This window comes from Ceratosolen solmsi, unplaced genomic scaffold, assembly GCF_000503995.2.
Source record: "Ceratosolen solmsi marchali unplaced genomic scaffold, CerSol_1.0 scaffold29, whole genome shotgun sequence".
Classification (NCBI taxonomy): Eukaryota; Metazoa; Arthropoda; class Insecta; order Hymenoptera; family Agaonidae; genus Ceratosolen; species Ceratosolen solmsi.
Window position 1 is genome coordinate 7,249,806 of NW_011948417.1, and position 20,101 is coordinate 7,269,906.

At 30.7% G+C, this 20,101-nt stretch overlaps 1 protein-coding gene across 1 annotated transcript in view; it reads left to right on the forward strand.

Annotated features, from left to right (window-relative positions):
• Nucleotides 1–256: 256 nt before the first annotated feature.
• The window catches only part of LOC105359780 (collagen alpha-2(I) chain-like), a 24,975-nt gene continuing 5,130 nt past the window's right edge, over nt 257–20,101 (forward strand). The window contains exon 1 of the mRNA XM_011496468.1: nt 257–590. Within this exon, the coding sequence (XP_011494770.1) occupies nt 464–590 (127 nt within the window). The 5' untranslated portion in view covers nt 257–463. The remainder of the gene's footprint in view (nt 591–20,101) is intronic.

Below are 20,101 nucleotides of genomic sequence, written 5' to 3' on the forward strand. Positions count from 1 at the left end.
GTCCGAGAAGTATGGCTGCCATCTTAACTCTCCAATGGATGTTTTCCAAAGAGTTCGCGGATTCTTGTGTTTATTACGGGATTTAATAACGTAATTTGAAGGAAGAGGTCGGAACAAAGCCTGTCGTGATGTAACACATGCTATCGCGTAGTTAATTCAAGCTGCCCTGCTGTCCGTTTGACGAGAAGATGCTTGTGTTTACATCCGAGTTCTCATCGAGCTTCTGTATTTCTGTCATATTAAGGTAAGCGACGCTTTAACGTGTTTTTTATCTCCTGAACGATTTTCAGGTAGTGTGAAAAGCTCCAGTATCGAATAATAGAAGCAGGATATAATACAAGAATCGTCTCGAGACCGCGTAACGACGATCCGCATTTTTCGGTCGTCCGTTCAAAACTTTCGACGCAATGACTTGACCTCCAGCAGCCTCGAAATTGCCTACCTACATCTCTTCATAGCTCTAATGCATTTGTTTCGTTTGAAAAAGCTGCTTTTCCGCACGTTAAAACGACAGGGCCACACTTTCTTCGCGATCGCCGCCTCGGACATAACCAAGCTGGGCGTCCGCGACATTCTGCCTCTTCCTCGAGGTAACAACCCTGCGCCCTTTCCTACTTTAGTGTGTACCCATAATAAACATTTTCGTGTTTTATTTAAGAATTTTCTCAAATTTATCGCATTTCATGCAAGTGTTAAGGCTTTTCGCAATTTGTGTGTCGCGCGTTAAAGCTAAATTGTCGTTCTTGCGAATTTTGTACGCTCGTGGCGGTAGTGGCGAGTATAAAATTAAAAGATTCGAAAAACACTGGGGTCGTTTGCTTCTTTTATCTAAACAGCTGTCTATTTCAAATAAACTATCTTACATTTGCGAATGTTGCCTTAGCTAGCTAATTATCCATTGAAATCGTTTAAATAAAACCATTATTTTTTCATTCTCAATTGGGTCGGGCTTAATTTTATACTGACAATTACATTTTTAATTTTGTACGTTCTCTATTTACAAAATTATAAATAACAATTAAGATTGTTCAAGACTTGTGCCTTTTGCATTAATTTTGGCAGATTATACACTTTTATTATACAAATATGCCGTATTACTTATTGTAAATTCAAAGCTTGCTTTGCATAATATTATCAATTAATATGAAGTAAAATTAATTCTATATATTATTCAAATCAATTACTTGCAACTATAGATGCGATTCGTTGATCGAGCAATCATTTGAAATTCATTTTAATTGTCGCATTTAATAATTATATTATATTTTATAAGACTTGTTTATAAGAATAGACTATTTATATTAAGTAGGTATACATTGAATAAATAACTATATTATTTAATAAATATATTAAGTGACTGGTATAGTCCTTGGAGATTGGATAATTAAAACTTTAAATAAGTATGTTGTTTTAATAGAGAAGAAATTGCAGTACGAAAAGATAGTGTGCTTCGATAGTAATCTCTAGTCGCTAAGGATTTTTTTCTGCTTATGAAAGTCAAATTTTGCATGAAAATTTGATCAATGTAATGTATATCCATAATTGCTTCAAGTTTTAATTGCAAGGAGCTTAGAAAAGCAAAGCATTGTCAACACAACGTCGAAGACGACAGTAGAGTATAGTGGTGAATAAATGAAACTAAGATAAAACGAGCGCAGCGCCATTAGCCCAAGGCTAGGTTAATTTTTCCAAAGTGCCAGTAACCGAGGTGAGCAATGTTTCCTGTGGTACAAAAGTACCTACAAGCTCCACACAGCATCTCGAGCATCAAAGTTGTCCTCGCAGCCACTGTTAGACAGTAATCCCTCTCTCTCTCTCTCTCTCTCTCTCTCTCTCTCTCTCTCTCTCTTTCTTCTTACCCCTTTACTGTCCCTATCTATGCACATATTATATGCGTATATATATATATATATATAAACATACATACATCGGAGACCTAACCTCACCATGCTATAAAGAAAACATACATGTATATAGGTTTATTATATTACGTCGTCTCTCTAGAGAAGAATGCAGTTTGTAGAAAAATGCGATGGCAGGCGGCGCTGTACTCGCATTCGACAGCCATTTTGCGCATATATGCATTCCATCTTTGTCTCGTTCCCACTCTACCTCTGTCAGCTCTGTGTATTTCTGCTATAATCTGGCCCTCCGCCCCCAGCTCCTCCCTAACAGCTCTTCCATCCGCGTCTATTATTTCTCGTTTGACCTCCTACTCCACTACTCCTCCTCAAGCGCTTCCCGTTCCTCTTGCTTACTGTGATTTCTGATTCTATATCATCCTCTCTCTCTCTCTCTCTCTCTCTCTCGAATGTGCGCGCGCGCCTATTCCCTTCCTCTTTCCGTTTCTTCCACCACTTTCCCGTGCAGCTGCTGCATCTTCCATTATTATAGGCATATGTGGGAGGGGGGGCGCAGGCGCGTCAACGACAATCATACGTCCACTTCCCCTCGCATTTTTAAAAGCATCGATTTTTTTTTTATTCGACACTGCGCCTCCATTCAAAATACACGCACAGAACTAGACAAGTCAAATCAACTCGAATCTATGTACAAGAAACGAGAAGTTGCCTGAAGCAATGCTCAAATCTTTACATTAAGCTTCGATAAATGAAATTTTGCATTAAATCAAGATCAGAAGTAACCGATGTTGATAAAAAATATAATATATATATATATATATATATATATATAATATATTTTATAGTCAATGTTGATATATTGTTCACTCATTATCCTAATATCGGTTACAGTCGCCATCATTATTTTTCACAGCTAATATTTAATAAAAAAGTTTTACATTAATAAGGCGTTTTTAATAAATATTGTTGTGCAAATAAAATTAATCGCTATTATAGTAATTAATTAACAACCATTCGAGTATAAAAAATATTCTTATTATTTAACATGTTTCAATATCGGTATCTTATATATTTATCTTATATAATATCAATAAATATACATTTATCATTTAATATCATAATATTATAATATTATAATATTGATCCAATAGTAAAAGTTTAATGTATAATTGCAATGCATAAATTTATAAATTTATAATTGAAAAAATTAATAATGATTTACATATATTAGGGTGCATGTTAATTTTGTTATTCGTACTTGCATTTACATGAATATACAATTAATTGCAATAATGTATTAGTATCACAAAATTAATATCGATTATTGTACGCAATATATAATTCATAAATTTCTTTAAACATGTGTTTACTAAAAGAAACGTAACGTTGTTACGCATTTTCACTTGTGCCAATAATTTCGTTTAATCTACTGACTCAAAACACTTGTTAAATTTGAAATTATTTTCAAAGATTCAACATTCAAAGTGTATTATATGCATACACGCATTCTCGTATCACAAGATATTGAACCACAATTATTAGAGAAAGTGTGGTGGCCCCCTTTTCTATAGTGGCTCTACTATATAGTCTTTCTGCTTATTGCTTTTTCCTTTCTTTACCTATACTCGCTTGCAAATAATAAAATTTCATTACATACTTTTTAATATTTATTTAAAATAGTGAACGCCATTTTTAATTCTCACTGATTTCTAACGAAATATCATTGACAGAATTTAATATTAAAGCCTCATTAGAGGAGCAAGGGTTAACTTTTAGATAGAGGCTTAGCAATATCGAGGGGAGACAAACTGCGGAAATGAGTTCAAATAGCTCGAGTGTTAATTTTGTTATCGAGGTTATGCATCTCGTAGCCTATCGTTCGTACTTTCTTTCGCACTTTAATACCTCGTCGCGATTTTCTCGTAACTTTATTAAAACTCAATTCTCAATATGCAGCTATACATGTATCAACAGAGTCAAATATTAAGGATTAAATATTATTGAACCTGGTGGTAAATTGCTAAAATAAATACGCACGATGGAAAGACCGATGGCAATCGGAAATCGCTCAGAACCTTGAATCAATCAATTCGAAACTCATCTTTTTATCATTGTGTAATTAATTATAAGGCTGCCGTAAGCGATCGCTTATCTTTATTTACAGCCAAGCCCGTATAAGCGATAAGAAAGTAATCATCTAGTTCGTTCACACATTTCCATTTGTTACAACACAATGTTTCACAGTCATGTGAGAACACAAAATTAAAATTTTTTAATTCTACTTCTGCAACGACAAACGCGGTCAAACGAAATTAAACGCAACTTTCATAGAAATCAGAACATTCTCGCGCGCCCGGCTGTGCGTCTTATTAATGACATGAATTCGGCACTTTCTGTCGACAGCCGCCGCGGGGAGGAGGAGGAGGGGGGGGGGCGTCGAGTAGGAGGAGGCCTCCCACAACCTACCTCAAGCATTATCGACTGAATTCGCGGATACGCGCCTCTGCGCAACCACTGCTCGCGTCGCCATTAAGCTATAGCAATGGCCACCGATGCGCCGCGCTGCAAAACGGTACCATATTTCCATAGAGCACCAAGTATGCCTCATCTTCCTCCCCCTCGCCAATCTGCTTGTTCCTATGCGAGGGTGGATTTAGACGTGTGGCACTGGCGAAGCAAACACTGTTAGCGGTGACGTAGGTTCTTTAAGAATCAGTTAAGCAACAAGTGACTTCATTTAGTTGACACTTGGTTATCTCGCTGTTTATCGCATCCTTTAAAGAATAGTCGATAAGGTTAGCCGGTGGTTCACCCCCAATGAATATTTATTCTTCGAGACTTTTTTTCTCTTGATATTGATGAATATTTAGGAATTAAAAAACGAATTGCTATTTATTTATTGCGCGTTTATTATAAACAAATCAAAGAGCTGAATGTAGAAAGAAAAATTTAGATTCAGATTCAGGCTTGTTACTTCAGGTAATATGATCCAACACCTATATATGACAAAAACGAAGAAAAAAAAGTAATCAGATTAATTAATATTACTAAAGTTAATATTACTACATTAAGAAACAACAGCTATCGTCATGAATCTCTTTAAAATTAAAATAAAGAGATCGATAAAAATTCAATATCCTGAATTTCGCACAAGGCCTTATCTTAAATCTTTTATCAGGTAAAACTTATCCTTATATTTCATAAAAATTCACTGGTCGACGCTGAATGTTATAAATCTAAAAGAAAACTTTATAAACTAATCAATATATGATTACGCAACTAGAATCATTTATCAATTCATCCATAATAATTTATTAACAATATTTTAAATCGTTCCCTTACTTTATTCAGTCATTAAATAATATACGTTTTTATAAAAGATGATATTCTTATTTATGTTTGAATTTATGAGTCATCATTGCTTTACCCATTCGTAACAAATTATAATATAAGTTGTTGATGACGAACCGAATGAGAGATGGGACACCTGGAATTTCCTACATATTCATGGAGCTAACGATAAAAGTGTTTCTACTTTGCAATAATCTACTGTCGCATATTTTTTATTTACATATTTACATACTATCGCCTATACAATATTTTTTACAAATAAATTTCGAAAAGGAAAACGGTAAACAAGCGAATGTTACACGCATGAGAGAGTGCGGACGCATACGTAAATAAAGTATTAATAATCAATCGATAAATGACGATTGATGGCGTGATCGCGGAATGGAATAAGCGAGACGCATTTTCTACACGGTGGTTGTGATTTAAATTTCTTTTTATTCCTGTTTGATCATTCCTTCTTCTTTCATTATTTGACCTACGATGTCTTTTCGCAATTTTAATTATTTCATAATGATATTCATTATATTATTAATTCAATATTAAGAAAATTATAAGCATATTTTATTAATAGCAATAACTGCGCATACAATGAAACGGTTAGTTCAAGGCACTACCGCAACAAATACAAACCGTATTTCTCAACATTATAATTGACAATCGACAATCGACAATCGACAATCGACAATCGCCAATTTTAAAAAGGTTATGAATTAATCTTAGAATATATTTAATCATTCAACGGCGTTTCATCTTTAATTACCATCAATTCAGTTTTCCAAAAAAATTAAAATGCTAAAAATACAAGGAAAAGGAATCGCCCATTGTATCCTGTTGCACTGACCCGTGAACTAATTGTAAATGCAAACACATATGCGTTAAGCGCGTTTTCACGGTCTCTTTGGGACTCGTGTTCATCCAGTTAAAATGGGCATTCCGTCTCATGTTAGGGGCAACTTGGGCAGACAAACGCATATGCACGTACACGCACATGCTCACATAATCATAGAGAAAGGAAGGAGGAGATTCTAGTTCAAGAAAGAAAAATTACTCGAGCGGCTTATGTGACATGGGTGGTGAGAAGATCTACAGCGAGCGATTCTATCCCCGTCCCCCGCATGTAGAGTTCAACTAGTTTACAAGGGTAAAACCGAGACGAAGTCATATCGACCGCAGCATACATCGTCGAGGATGACAATGATGACAACGACAACCATCGCTATCACTGTTACTACTCATTGGAAGTTAACTATTATGTAAGACATAATAATGTAACACCGAAACTCTACAGTTCAGTGGTTCATCCTCGAGTAAAGCTTTCTTGTAACATAAGCTCGGTGAATTTACTATGATCCTACAAAATGTAGCTCCGAATATCGTATCTAGACAGGGGAGTGATATATAACCAAAAAATTATATCTCGTTTAACTTTTCACCGATCTTTCAAAATAACTTGTTCAGTAAAAACATTTATGAATATAGATTTTATTAGAATGTAGCTACCCTCCTCCCATCTATCTACTAATCTCCATAAATGAAAACAAATTAAATTATCACTTCAATTTACTCGCTCTGCTGTAAATTATGTATATTTTTATTCAAACATATATCGCACCCTTTTCTTTTTAGTGAACATTTTTACTCAACGAATGAGTAAAACTTCGCTTACTAAAATGAGTAAATACCATTAATTGTGGGAGAAAATTATTAAACGCAAAAGCACGTTCTTCGCTATCGCAGAGAAAGGAATTATAATAGATGAGGGAGGGGAAAGAAATGAAAATGAAAAAAGGATGAAATAGAGTAAAGGTCGATAAGGAGTCCTTTGTCCCTGTGTTGTAGATTGCGCAGACGGTGCGTTCGCACGGAAAATGCGATAAGTCGGAGAGGCGAAGGAAGAAAGGAAGCTGAACGACGAAGAGACTCGAACCGTGCGCGTGTCGTGCATCCCAAGCCATTGGTTCGTTCGGCCTTGACGTCACTGACGCGTCGGCTATGCGTCGTACGAATGACCCAAGCGAATGAGAGAGAGAGAGAGAGAGAGAGAGAGAGAGAGTGAGAGTGAGAGTGAAATGAGAGGGAAGGACAAACCGAGCGAACGAGTGCACAAATCATCTACATTGCCGACCCAAAATCGTTTCGTGGCCCGGCCATTTCTGCTCGACTTTCGCGAATGTGGATCGCCGTTGGGCAAATTTATACTCCCCAACTTTATTTCCGCATCTGAAATTAAACTAAATGCATTTTAACTAGTTTTAACTAAGCTGCGACTACTACATCAGTATTTCATTCGCCTGTGGCTTATAACAAAATAGAAATATCCACGGAGTGATTTTCACATATAACTTAATGACGCGTACACAATGCATTCTCTTGTATAATATCAAAATGCAATAAAAGCAAAAGTAACTCTGTTTTCCTCTGAATATTCAATTGAATTAAATAATACGGAAAGCATATTAACTAGCCGCGGGTCTTACCATTCTCAACTCATTCTACTAATATATATGTGTGAGCACATTTTCCACGCATGTATAAGGGACATTAATAAAAATTAGTTAATTACCATATCTTACAAAATATAACTATATATTAGTTATACAAATAAAAAATCAACTCTTTTATTAGCACATTCATACTTTTACCAATTCTTAATATATTTCGTTATTATTTTAATCTAATTTGTATTAATGTTTTAATATATCTTAGTAAATTAAATTATTAATTGCATAATTATAATCATGAAATATTCTATCGATTTTGTTTCTAACATATAGCATTTTTTCTTATCAAAACTACTAGATAATTAAAATCTTTATTGGCGCTATATTATATATAATGATGTAATCTCTTTTACATTGATTAGAGATATGCCTTAGATATAATTCTTGTTCATAAACTATAAGTAACAAAACAAGTTTTAATCGAAATTTAAAAAAAACTTACAAATTTACAAAATGAAAACACTTTGTGTAATTAGTATACATTATTGTTTATTAATTGTATATTAAATTGTATTTTCTGTTGTTATATATATTATAAAATGAAACTATTATATATTTTATTAATATCGACACTTATAATAATAATTTATTTTTTCAATAAAGAATTGTGTCTTTTAGTCTTGGCTGATTATAAAAAAATCAATATTTTTTTAGATTTCAAACAAATGTAATATGAAAAACCATATTTACAACAAAATAACAAACTAAATCGCATATACATACAAATCTGAAGAAGTGAATTATATTTGAAGTAAACTAACTTTTAAATAACATTTAAAAACATTTGTTTATTGAATTTTTATCTTATATAGTATATACAAGCTCTAGTGCCTTTCGAATACTATATTATTTAAAACAAACCTGCGATTATTAATAAAAGTAATGTTTAATTAAAGCGTGAATTGATCTTAAAACAATATATAAAGAATAAAAATAAAGTTAATTAATCATCTATTGTATTCAAGAATAAAATTTCAATTAATTTGTATATTTAAATGACTGCATAAGAAATTCAAAATAAAAAATTGTGAAACCTTCATTCTACAACTTCGATTAAATAATTTTAAATTGTGAAAATTAAAATGAAATTTTCTAGAAACTTTTCAATTGTTAAATTATAATTATGTATAATGAAATATCAATTAGTTTCCTATTAAAATCCAATTATTTTATAGGGCTGATTACAGGGTTATATTAAAATAACGTATAACGAATAAAAATAAGATATATTTGTACTGAATTTTCGAAGATTTATATTATTTTATTATCTTATTTTTTTCTTTTAAAATAATCTATTGTACTTCATCCTTACCTTATTGTCAAAAAAAGTGAAATACTCTCGAATGTTTTTTTGTCTTTGGACACTGTTTTTCATCGAAATGGTAAATTAATTTTCTATTGTATTCCATCAATCTTATATTGTAAAATATATTCTCCATACTACAATTATCCGTATATTTTACTATATTCTGCGTACTAATTTGTCTAAATTTTTATTATACATTTTTATTAAACATTGTTTTAGTATATTTGACATACCTTATTATTCTTGAAAATTTTTACATAAATATAGACGATTACTAAATTGATAATGAAATTTACTATTAAAACTAAATTATGTTTATATACGGCTTTATTTATTCAGAAAATAGACCAGAGTCCGTTAAACGCAACTTTCCTTAAAAGCAATTTAATATTCATTCTACCGATTTGCCCTTATTTGAGATAAACTTTGTATATTTTGAGCTTTATTGGTCTTCATATTTTTCTTATTTATTATGCATAATATATATTTTAATAATTTTCCATTGTCACAAATTGAACTAGTTCGATGATTGATTCATTTTTACCAAACCTTATCGCTTATTTGTATTATTGGAAGGTAAGTAAGTAAAAATTCAGATATTAAGCGTACAAAGTGACATTTCTGCGGTTATCCAATGAAATGTATTCACTAGCACTTCTTAATTGGACATTTGAGTCTTTATTTAATTTAATTTCTTTTGAGTATTCATCAAAACAAATTGTTACTTATTTTTAAATACATAACTATATCCGTTTTCGATTTATATATATTATCGCCAATAAATTCTATAATAGTATACAATCAATAAAATCGCCGTAATTAATTTTTATATCATTGGATATTTTAATAATGTTTCAGATAATTAATTATATCCAATTTATATTGTAATATTTTACAAAATGGTTTTAGATGATTAAAATAAAGTCACATTTTTTTATCAATATATAAATGTAGAAACTTTTAAATATTTGAAGCTATGTTTAAATTTACGTATATAGAATGTCTCAACTTTTAGCGTAATGTCATCAACCTCTACTCAGGCATATGGAATAGCTGCCATATGTCCAAGTAAATAATGGTCTCGTACAATAATTTGCAGTGAAATGATGATTATGAAATAACTGAAGAAAGTAAGTGATTATTTTTCAAAAAACTTCAAAAATATACGTATTAGTTTTAAGAACAGGATACAAGCAAAAATTGTATTTTTTAAATATTTTGTAACTTGACGGTATTCGGTAAAAAGGTGCTATATTGAAGCACTTATTTTGAAATAATACTTTCATTAGACTTGAACGACATCGTTTTCTTATTGCTTCTTTGTTTTTTTTTTGTCTTCTAATTAATCGTTTACACTTGAGCTTAAATCCTATGACTAGATTTTTAAAATATTTTGATTTACCTAATTACTTGAATAATTGTAATTATGGGGCAAAGTAGTACAGCGAGTAGTCCTTCAATTTTTTTCAAAATATTGATATAACTAAATTTATAATATTAATGGTTTTAATAATTTCAAGACTTTCGTTTTGAAAAGAAATAATAAAACTTTTAAGGGATGATTAAATATTGAGTAATTCATCAATATCTGATTTTTATGATATATAAATAAATATAGATTCATTTTAAAAATATCAGACTAATATGATTTTTAAAAGTAAATCATCTGTTTAGGAACGGGGAAAGAAAATCAATTTTTCTCCTATGCAATTTAATCTTCAGCTTTCATCCCACATAAATCATAAAATGATATACTGTTTAGAAATTTATTTTAATATTAATATTTTTATACAAGAACGGGAAATATATTTCTAATTTTTCAAAAACTTGACTAAATTAATATGTTTACCGATAATGTACTTATTTTTATTAAATCTAATTGATAATAATAGCAATAATAATAAAAATTATTGATTATAATTCAATTATTGTATTTAATATATGGTTAAGAAATGTTAAAGCATTAAAAATGGATTTTGACATTTCTAAATATATGAAAACTTTTTAAAATTCTGTTAGTATGATGAAAAAATCGATGAAAAGTAAAATTTAAAAGAATTCCAATAAATAAATTTATCTAAGTCTTTAAATTAATAAAAACTGTAAGCTTAAAAATTCTATAAAGTATACGTGTTAATGTCAAACGTTATGAATAGTCGTCAGAAAATTGAAAGTTAAACATCAATTTCTTCCGAGGCATATTTTGCTCTATTCATTGAATAATCCGTATACTCTTTTTGTTTAGACTCTAGCAAAAGTTTTGTTAAAGTAATCAGGAATAAAAAAATCTTAAAAGGCATAATCTTCATTAACAAGTTTAATATTCTTGAATGGACGGAACATGAATATTGAAAAACCAACTCAAACTTCTAAGCCCGTTGAATTCTGACCTATAAAATTTATAGTCCATTGCGAGCTATCAGCATCGCAGCGAAAATGAAATTCATAAAAAAAACATACAACTTGCTCGAGAGTGGAGGACCATCTCTATGCATATAATATGGTACTATAGTAAAAAATAAAAATGAAAGAAAAAAAAATAATGGAGAGTTGAATATAAGGAGACATACGAAAAAACACAATGACATAAACAGAAAGAGAATAGAGAGAAATCGAAAAAAGAAGAATTAATCGAACTGCTCGTCTTGTTGCGCTACGAAAAGGAGACCAGTGAGATAAAAGGACAACGACGACATATAGAAATGTTCACGAATAACAATGCCACAAACTAGTTTGGAGGACTTAAAAGAGTATGAGCTGAGAGTATCTGCCCTTCGATAAACTGGCCTATTGAAACTGCCAGAAGTATTTTATTCAAATATATATTCCAAATATCTCCAACGTTCATACATTATAACAAATGTGTACATAAGCATAAAATAATCAAACAAATATTGCAGTCACGTAAATAGAAATAATTTACGATAATTATTAACATTTTTATAAAATCGTAATTTTACTATTTGTTATATATATATGTATATACAATGCTTGCCCTATGGTCATTAAAATATTATTAACGAGCTATCTCAAACGAGATATGATAGTTAATTTATGCAACGGAAACATGATATTTGTATTGATTAGTATATGAATAAGTAAGGGAAAAAAAAAGTTTAAGCCTGACCAAAGGGAGTCAGAAACTCAATAAACATTTCATTTTAACGCAGAAGGTACAAGTTATAATCTCATAAATTATTGGCTTTGCGAATGCTCACGAAATCTCGAATCGTATTTCGTACGGTCGATGCGACATGTATTTTTTTAATTTTAAAGCAAGAGGCAGATTGGCTGGTAAAGCGATCGAGTAAAGAAGACATATAACTTGTGAAGCACTAAACTATAAAATCGAATGCTAGACACTGCCATTGTTCGTTGCGAATGATGTTGCTGCGATTTTTAAGCGTTAATCATTAATGTCATGCATGGGTGTATTTTAGTGATTTTCTTTATGTGTCGAAAAGGAAGTGGAACCTTGCCATGTAATCTTATGAGCAACAATAACAAAATCTCGAAATATTTTTATTTCTTATAGATTTAAATGATGTACCCTAATTTATTATACTGTGGCAGGAAATTCTGCAGCTGTAAATTCTTTACACATGAATAAAAGCAAAGACTTATTTAGTAAAGAGTAGAAAATATAATTTAATTTATTCATAAACTTCAAACTTCTGGCCGGTTTATGACTAATTTAATTAAATTCTTTTGTTATATAATTAAAATTCTATAGATTATCATTAATAAGATTTATAAAATTTCCATTAAGCTTAACTTTAAACTATGAATAAATATATTTACTACTGTATTTTGTTAATGCGATAAAATGATGTCGATGATATTTTATAATATAGCATTGAACGAATGGAAAGTAAATTAAATAGCATTACAAGAAACGATTATGAATCGTTTAGTATGAACAAATCGATCGAAGTTGTGTAAAATTAGTAAAGCTTTTCTTATAAATTTTGAACAAGTCATGGTATATTACTTTGTGAAAAAATACATATATACATGGTCTTGGATTTACTAATTTCATTTACTTTACTCTACTTACTATGATTGTTTTCAGCTGAGCTATATGGAATTAGCAATTATTTGTTATCTGAAAATATAAAATTATATAAAAATAAAATATAATTGAATTGTAATATTAACTTAAGAATAATAAAATATGAATTCAAAATATTAAACTATAATTAGAAGCTTTCATATTCAAATCATAATTAATGTAATAAATAGCTTTTAAAATATTTATTTAATGTTGTACATTCATCATAAATATATTATGTTAACGTGATGTGAAAAGAATTCTTACTGTATATAACAAGTAAATGTTTTCGTCCAAGAATATATTTTAACAACACGTTAAAATATTTTTTTCAATAGCTTTTACGAATACTTCAGAAAAAAGGAGGAAATTGAATTTTGCTGGTATGATAATAGCTTAATCGTATCAATACTTCAAATTAGATTATATTATTAAAATAAATTGTAATAAAGAAATAATATTTAACATACATTTGAAGCAATAAAATTTACTTAAGTTGCATTATGAGTGACTACTATTTATTTAAAAATAAATAATATTGTATTAAAATAGACATTTTTGTAAATTAAAACGTTGTACTTCAACTGAGCTTTAATACAACGTTGAAAATTATTATGACATACGATTTACTGTTAGAAGATAGAAAATATAAAGTACGATTTTATACATCAACTTATGAGTATAAGAAAGATAATTTATTATTTATAATGCTTACTATGCTCATTTATAATTAAAATATACAATTGTGATAATATTAAGAAGAAATTATTTATAAAATCTTTCTAAATTTAAAGAAGAAAAAATATTATAATTTCGGAAAAAGTTTGATATACTATTAGTAATTTTAGGAAACTAAAATTATAATTTATATACTTGCTATTAAAATTTTAAGAAATGTTATTTATGAGGCGGTAAAGTTTGCATAATCATTTCATTGTATGTTACGATAAGATTTATTAATTATAAGACATAAAGTTTGCTTGCTTTTGTTTGATTAAAAAGATTTATTATGAGCTTATAGTTGATACAAAGAGATCTCGTATAGTTTTTATTTATTTAAGATAATATGTTTCTTTCTAATTAAAAATACTTAACTGGGTATTCAAAGATATTAATTATTAATATTAAATAGAATAGTGTATATTACAGGATTAAATATTGACTTTGAAAAATTGAATAAACTGTAAATACACTTTTTCGCTATATAAATTTAAATTATAAATTTTCTTAATAATTGCATAGCACCTTTTGTTATTGTCAGTTTATTTATAATTTGACGAATTGCTGATAAATTTAATTTTTGGTGGCTATTATCTTTCAGTTTTTACTTGAAGGCAACAATTATCCGAAAGATATACTGAAAGTCCGTTTAAAAAGCAAAATTAATGACCTTTATTTTATTTATCAAAAATTTATTTATCTATACTTGCTTAGTTAACTAAGTTAATTCGTTACTTTCTACAGCATTTGTTATTCAATAGAACCAAATTGTTCTAGTTGACAATTATCCAACCACTTAATTTCTATTTAACAAAGGCGTATTAGCAATGGCTATGCGTTTTCAATGATAATATACTATGCAATGAGTTTTGCGTGGTATCCTTAACTAATTAGAATGATATTCGTATTTCCTTTAACGTTCTTGCAATATAATTATCTAATCATATTACAGCTCTCAATTTTTCTCACTAATATCTTCGGGTGCTTTAGTAATTGTCGTACTTTTATCTGACATGGTTTGATTTTTACCCCTATTAATTCTTTATTGTTGCTCGATTTGCTTTTAATTAATATCCTTACATTTCCTTTAGTTTTAGTTGACAGGTGTACCTGTGTGGCTTTCTAGCCTATTATAGAATTTATATAAACGATTTTTCGCTAAACTATGCAAGTTTTAAGATTGTGTATTACTTAATCAAATGAAAACATATCTCACCAATACAATCAAATTTAAATCGTAATTTTTAAGGAGCAATGTATGAGAGATTTCATTCACAGTCCTTATAATATACTTTATTTAACTGAGTTGAAAAATAGATATCTAAATCTGATCCTTAACGTTGTATCCATGTTTGCTGTTACTAAGATAGGTTTACTTAGTATAGCCATTTTTTATGCTAAAACTAGTTAAAGTTAAATGTAAATGGAAGTTCTACACTATTCATTTCAAAGATACTTCCAGTTTATTTCGCATTCTATAGTATGTAAATTTGTTATTAGAGTGATAATGCTACACATTGCCATGTATTTCTATGAAATTGCTTAAACAGCCTCTAAGTTCTTATTCACCAGCTTAACTATTAGTCTATCTCTAATAACTTGTACTCTAGTAGTTAAACAGGTGTTTTACCGAAGACCTGACGTATATAGATCATTTGTAAGTTCGTACGGAATATGCATACCTTCACTTCCAAATATACAGATTTAATAACAAATTAATTATTTACTGATTAATTTAAAAAATTTTTTACTAAATATTTTCGACCATTACTCTTTATAATTCTAAGATCATATTTATATTGTCAATGTATAGTTTTTTTTTTTTTTTTTTTTTTTTTTTTTTTTTTACAATAACTACTTATTTTTTATATGCAATTTTTATCATAGACGTAACATTATCATAAAATGTTTTTCTAATAATTGCTTTTCTAATTATTTTACATTTAGTAATTATACATTTTTGGGTGTAGAATATTCAAATGCTTCAAATTGTATATCCGATAATGATTTATATTTATTAATTAATTGTCGTAATGTATATTGGAATAAAGAAAATGAATATCTTTTTCAAGTAAATAGAAGGTATAGGCTTGAAATTGCGCTGTATAAAAGTAAATAACAAGTCCAAATTCATTATATTAATTTATAGATCGAGTCAAGTAAATTATCGGTGAGCTCTTAAAAAAAAAAAAAAAAAAAAAAAAAAAAAAAAAAAAAAAAAAAAGACTTTCATTTCATTCTATAGGCGAAACGAAAAATTTGAATCAAATGTAAGAATAAAATTGTTGTAAACGCTATGAAGGGATACAAGGATATGTTCACGCTTTTGACTCAAAGTGAGAGTATATTCTTTATCAACTAATGACAACCAAAATACAAATGGAGTATATACGTTGATCATTCGAGGTCGAAGAAAATGCCGCCGGCATCGACATGCTGATGAATTTCGAGGTTCGAAAAGCACGTCATTCGATATTCAGCACTTAGTGCTCTCAGACTCAACTGTTCGCCGACCTCGAACTCCCCGATCCTGACGTCCCTTTTTTGTTTTTGTTTTCATTCCTATTTTGCTCAAAAAAAAGTCGCACTCACGGCTAGTACTAATGATTCGTCATTCTGGTATCGAAATCATTTCTCTCTTTCTCGATGCATTATAATAATATATTCATTGATAAATATTAATGTGAGCTACTTGTATTGTCCGTGTATTACTTCAGTAAGGCTTACCGATTAAAGCCAAATATTCTTCTATAAATATAATTTGAAATGATAATATTCGACATTCTGCGAGTTGCGTTTTACCGACTATGAAAACATTATTGCCACATCTCGAAAAGTTATTATAACTTATTGCTATAATGTTAATGTTTCTGAAAATATTTACTTTCACATTCTTGATCGGAAATGCAGATATTATTGAGTGCGCAATCGTGCATTCTCCATTTAATTTTACTATTTTAACGAAGCCACGGAGTGTGGGTAAAAGGCTGTACGTTGCCTACTTAAAAGTTGGCTTGAAAAATTTTTTTTTGAGAGAAAGTCGCGTGCACGATATTCAATGTATTTACAGCTGCATTAGTAGTAAAAGTACAGCAAAATAAGACGCGTTCACGTGGGGCACTGAACGGCGTGACTTTCGTGTCGCGTGCCCTGACTACATTCTAACCTTGGACTTAATGGCACTCTTGTGCACACTCGACTCGTTTTATCCGCTTCTTCTTTGCGGACTCTTCCCTATCTAGCAGTTCTTGTGCAACACCACCACCACCACCGCCACCCCACCCCACCCCACCCGCCTCCCCGTTTAAAAGACAACTTTCCTTCCAAGTCACCAAACACCATCACGATCTAGTATGCAATCGGCACTCAACCGGCATTCCATCTCTTTATTACATTGGCTTTTATATTCGAAGAGCGAGTTTAGATGTTTAGCACAGCTTTTACATTGTAATGCATTATCGTCTTAATTTATCGATATTACAATTAATAATTGACTGATGTATATAGAATTCCCAATGCGCAAAACAATTAATAAATATTAGTAATTTACGTGTGCCTAAATATTTTTAGCAAATTAAAAATAATAGTTTGTTATATAAAAGTAATATTATTTGGTTTCACAACTTTCATTCATTCATTTATTTCATTCATTTATGGTTTATTGAAACAAAAAAAAACTTTGAATTTAAATTTTATTTTATTTATTTTATTTTATTTTAACGTTAATGTTATCAAATAATACGGTTGAAATTAATATTTAAATCGATTTAAATATTACATAATTGACTAAATAAATTAATTGAATTATTTAACATGTCAACATTGGTAATTGGTAAAATTTATTATTCAAAATGACATCACAATTGTCTATGTTTTTTTTATAAATTATTGATATTGATAAATGTACGATAATCAATGATTCTTTCAATTAAGAAGTAGCATCATATCAACTTAGTAAGCAAATTTAATTCATTTCTACGTGCAAGAAACAGAATCTAGAAATATAAAATGAAGAAAATTTTTGTCATCATTTTACATTTTTGTTTTTAATGTCGAAAAATAATCAGTGGTATTTTTGATAGAACATAATTGTCATTTCAATGTATTGTTAATCGTAGGTGCATCTCTTTAGAAAATATACGATATAAGAAGGAAAATTATTTGCGTAGTGTCGAAAAACTCATTGTTGCTACTCTTTAAAAGGCGAATCGTAGAACTTTATAACTCTCCCTCTCTCTCTCTCTCTCTCTCTATATATATATATATATATATATATATATATGTATCCTCACTTTGTAATTTGCTTATTCGTACTATTATATTTAAATATTAATTTGCTTTTAAATGTACTATTATTAATAATTGTTGTTTTTCCTACTTTGCCCTGTTGCCTAGCTTTCTTTTCCAGAAAGATTCGCTAGCGATCTTCATCGTAATTATTATCACTCGAGTGAATATATACGATTTTCAAAAGAGGCAAATTTTTTTAATGTTGAAAGAATTATAAAATAAATTGGAAAGTGAAGATGAACGGTTTTGAAAAATAGTATAAAAATTAGAATTAAAGTAACAAAATATTCCACGTAATAAAAATAATTGCATTAACGAGACGTTAATTTGCGAAACGCGTTTAGCTGTAAAACATGAGATTGCAACGATGACTGCAAGCAATTCATTGGTCTTGCGAAGCCAACCACAGATGACGCTGAAGAGTGAAATGACGAAGATGGGGAAGAGTGGGGAAGTATATAAATGCTGGAGGACGAGAAATTCGTCATTATAGTAAGAACCCTGGCAAATGAAATGAATGAGCAAGCGAGAGAATGGGGGTAGGCAGACGCCCATATCAAGGGTCGTTAATTTCCACTGAAAGTGATGCGACAAGCGGGAATCTGGTACTATATTGGCCAGTCGTTGCCCTCTCACGCCTTATAGAAAGAGCCCCAGAATGTCCGACGAGGATACCGGTTATCAAGTAACCGCGCCATATTTCACCTGGTGTGCTGACACCGCGTTGCTTGCTACTGTTGCCAATATTTTAGTCTGCACTTCCCAGCGGTTTTCGAATTTTTCGAGACATCGGATCGCTGCTTCGTTGTTTGCCATTCGAATCCCCCCCCTCCCTCTTTCTCTCTCTCTCTCTCTCTCTCTCTCTCTCTCTCCTCCGAACGCGCTTTGCCCCGCGACAAATGAAACTGACTAGGAAAGAGAAAGGGTCGAGAGCAAAGAATTTACAAATACAAAAATTATGAAAAAACAAAGATGCCTTTCTATTATTGCTCGGAACTTTACGCGAGCTCTGCTTTACGTTTTGCTAGGAGCACTTCCAAATCTATCGCAAAAAATAAACAGCCAACATATTTAAATATGTGTGTGAACGAATTTTTCTTAACTTTTGTTGAAGTTCATTAAAAAATAATGTCACGATAGATGCACTGTTTAGTCGAAGCAACAAACTCGCAAAGATCATTAATTTCAGCTTTACGAAAGGCATGCTAATATGGACGTGCGAAAGATTAGCAATCATTCTTTCAACATTTCTCTTCTATGACTTCGCTCTAATATACGCTGAATCAGCATGTACGCTTTCTATGCCAGATTTATCGATATTTATTATAATTGTGGTGCAACGGCTGTAATGTACATTGCATAATCATTTTATGCGTAAGATTTAAGAGCTCGTAATTCGGAGCTTGGTAATATTCACATTAATTACATCGAATGAAAATGAAAATACAAAATAACATTTCAAAGCACTTGAGAGAAGTGCTTTTCAATGATAGTTCGAGAGAAACATCGCGTTACGAGACCTTTAGCTAATAAATAGAGGGCGGGGGGGGGGCATCTGTTAAATCTGGAGGGAATAATTTCGTACGAGCCTCTACAGACAGTAGATGTAAAATTAACGCACGTTCACTTATTTAAAAACGGAACAAACTGGTGCTGTCTCCAACTAATAGCGGCTCACACCATTCCACGAGCATGCATAAATCACTCCCCATCATCGGGAACAAAAATAATCATACTTATCATTAGCTTGCCTTTGAAAATAAAAATACTTTCCGCATTAACGTCGAGGTGCACGCAGATGTAGCGCGAAATTCGCGGTACAAAGGTGTCCCATGAGTCTCACCGGGGGATACAAGTTGCAAAAAATAATTGACCCCGATACACGCACACAGGGTAGGCGAAAGCACTCGTGCGCACGCGACAATGTCTCGATCGACGGCACGCAGAGAAGGATACAAGGCGACGTTTAATACGGCCCCTGCGCGAAAAATATCATTGGTAGGCGAACGATCGCGCGACA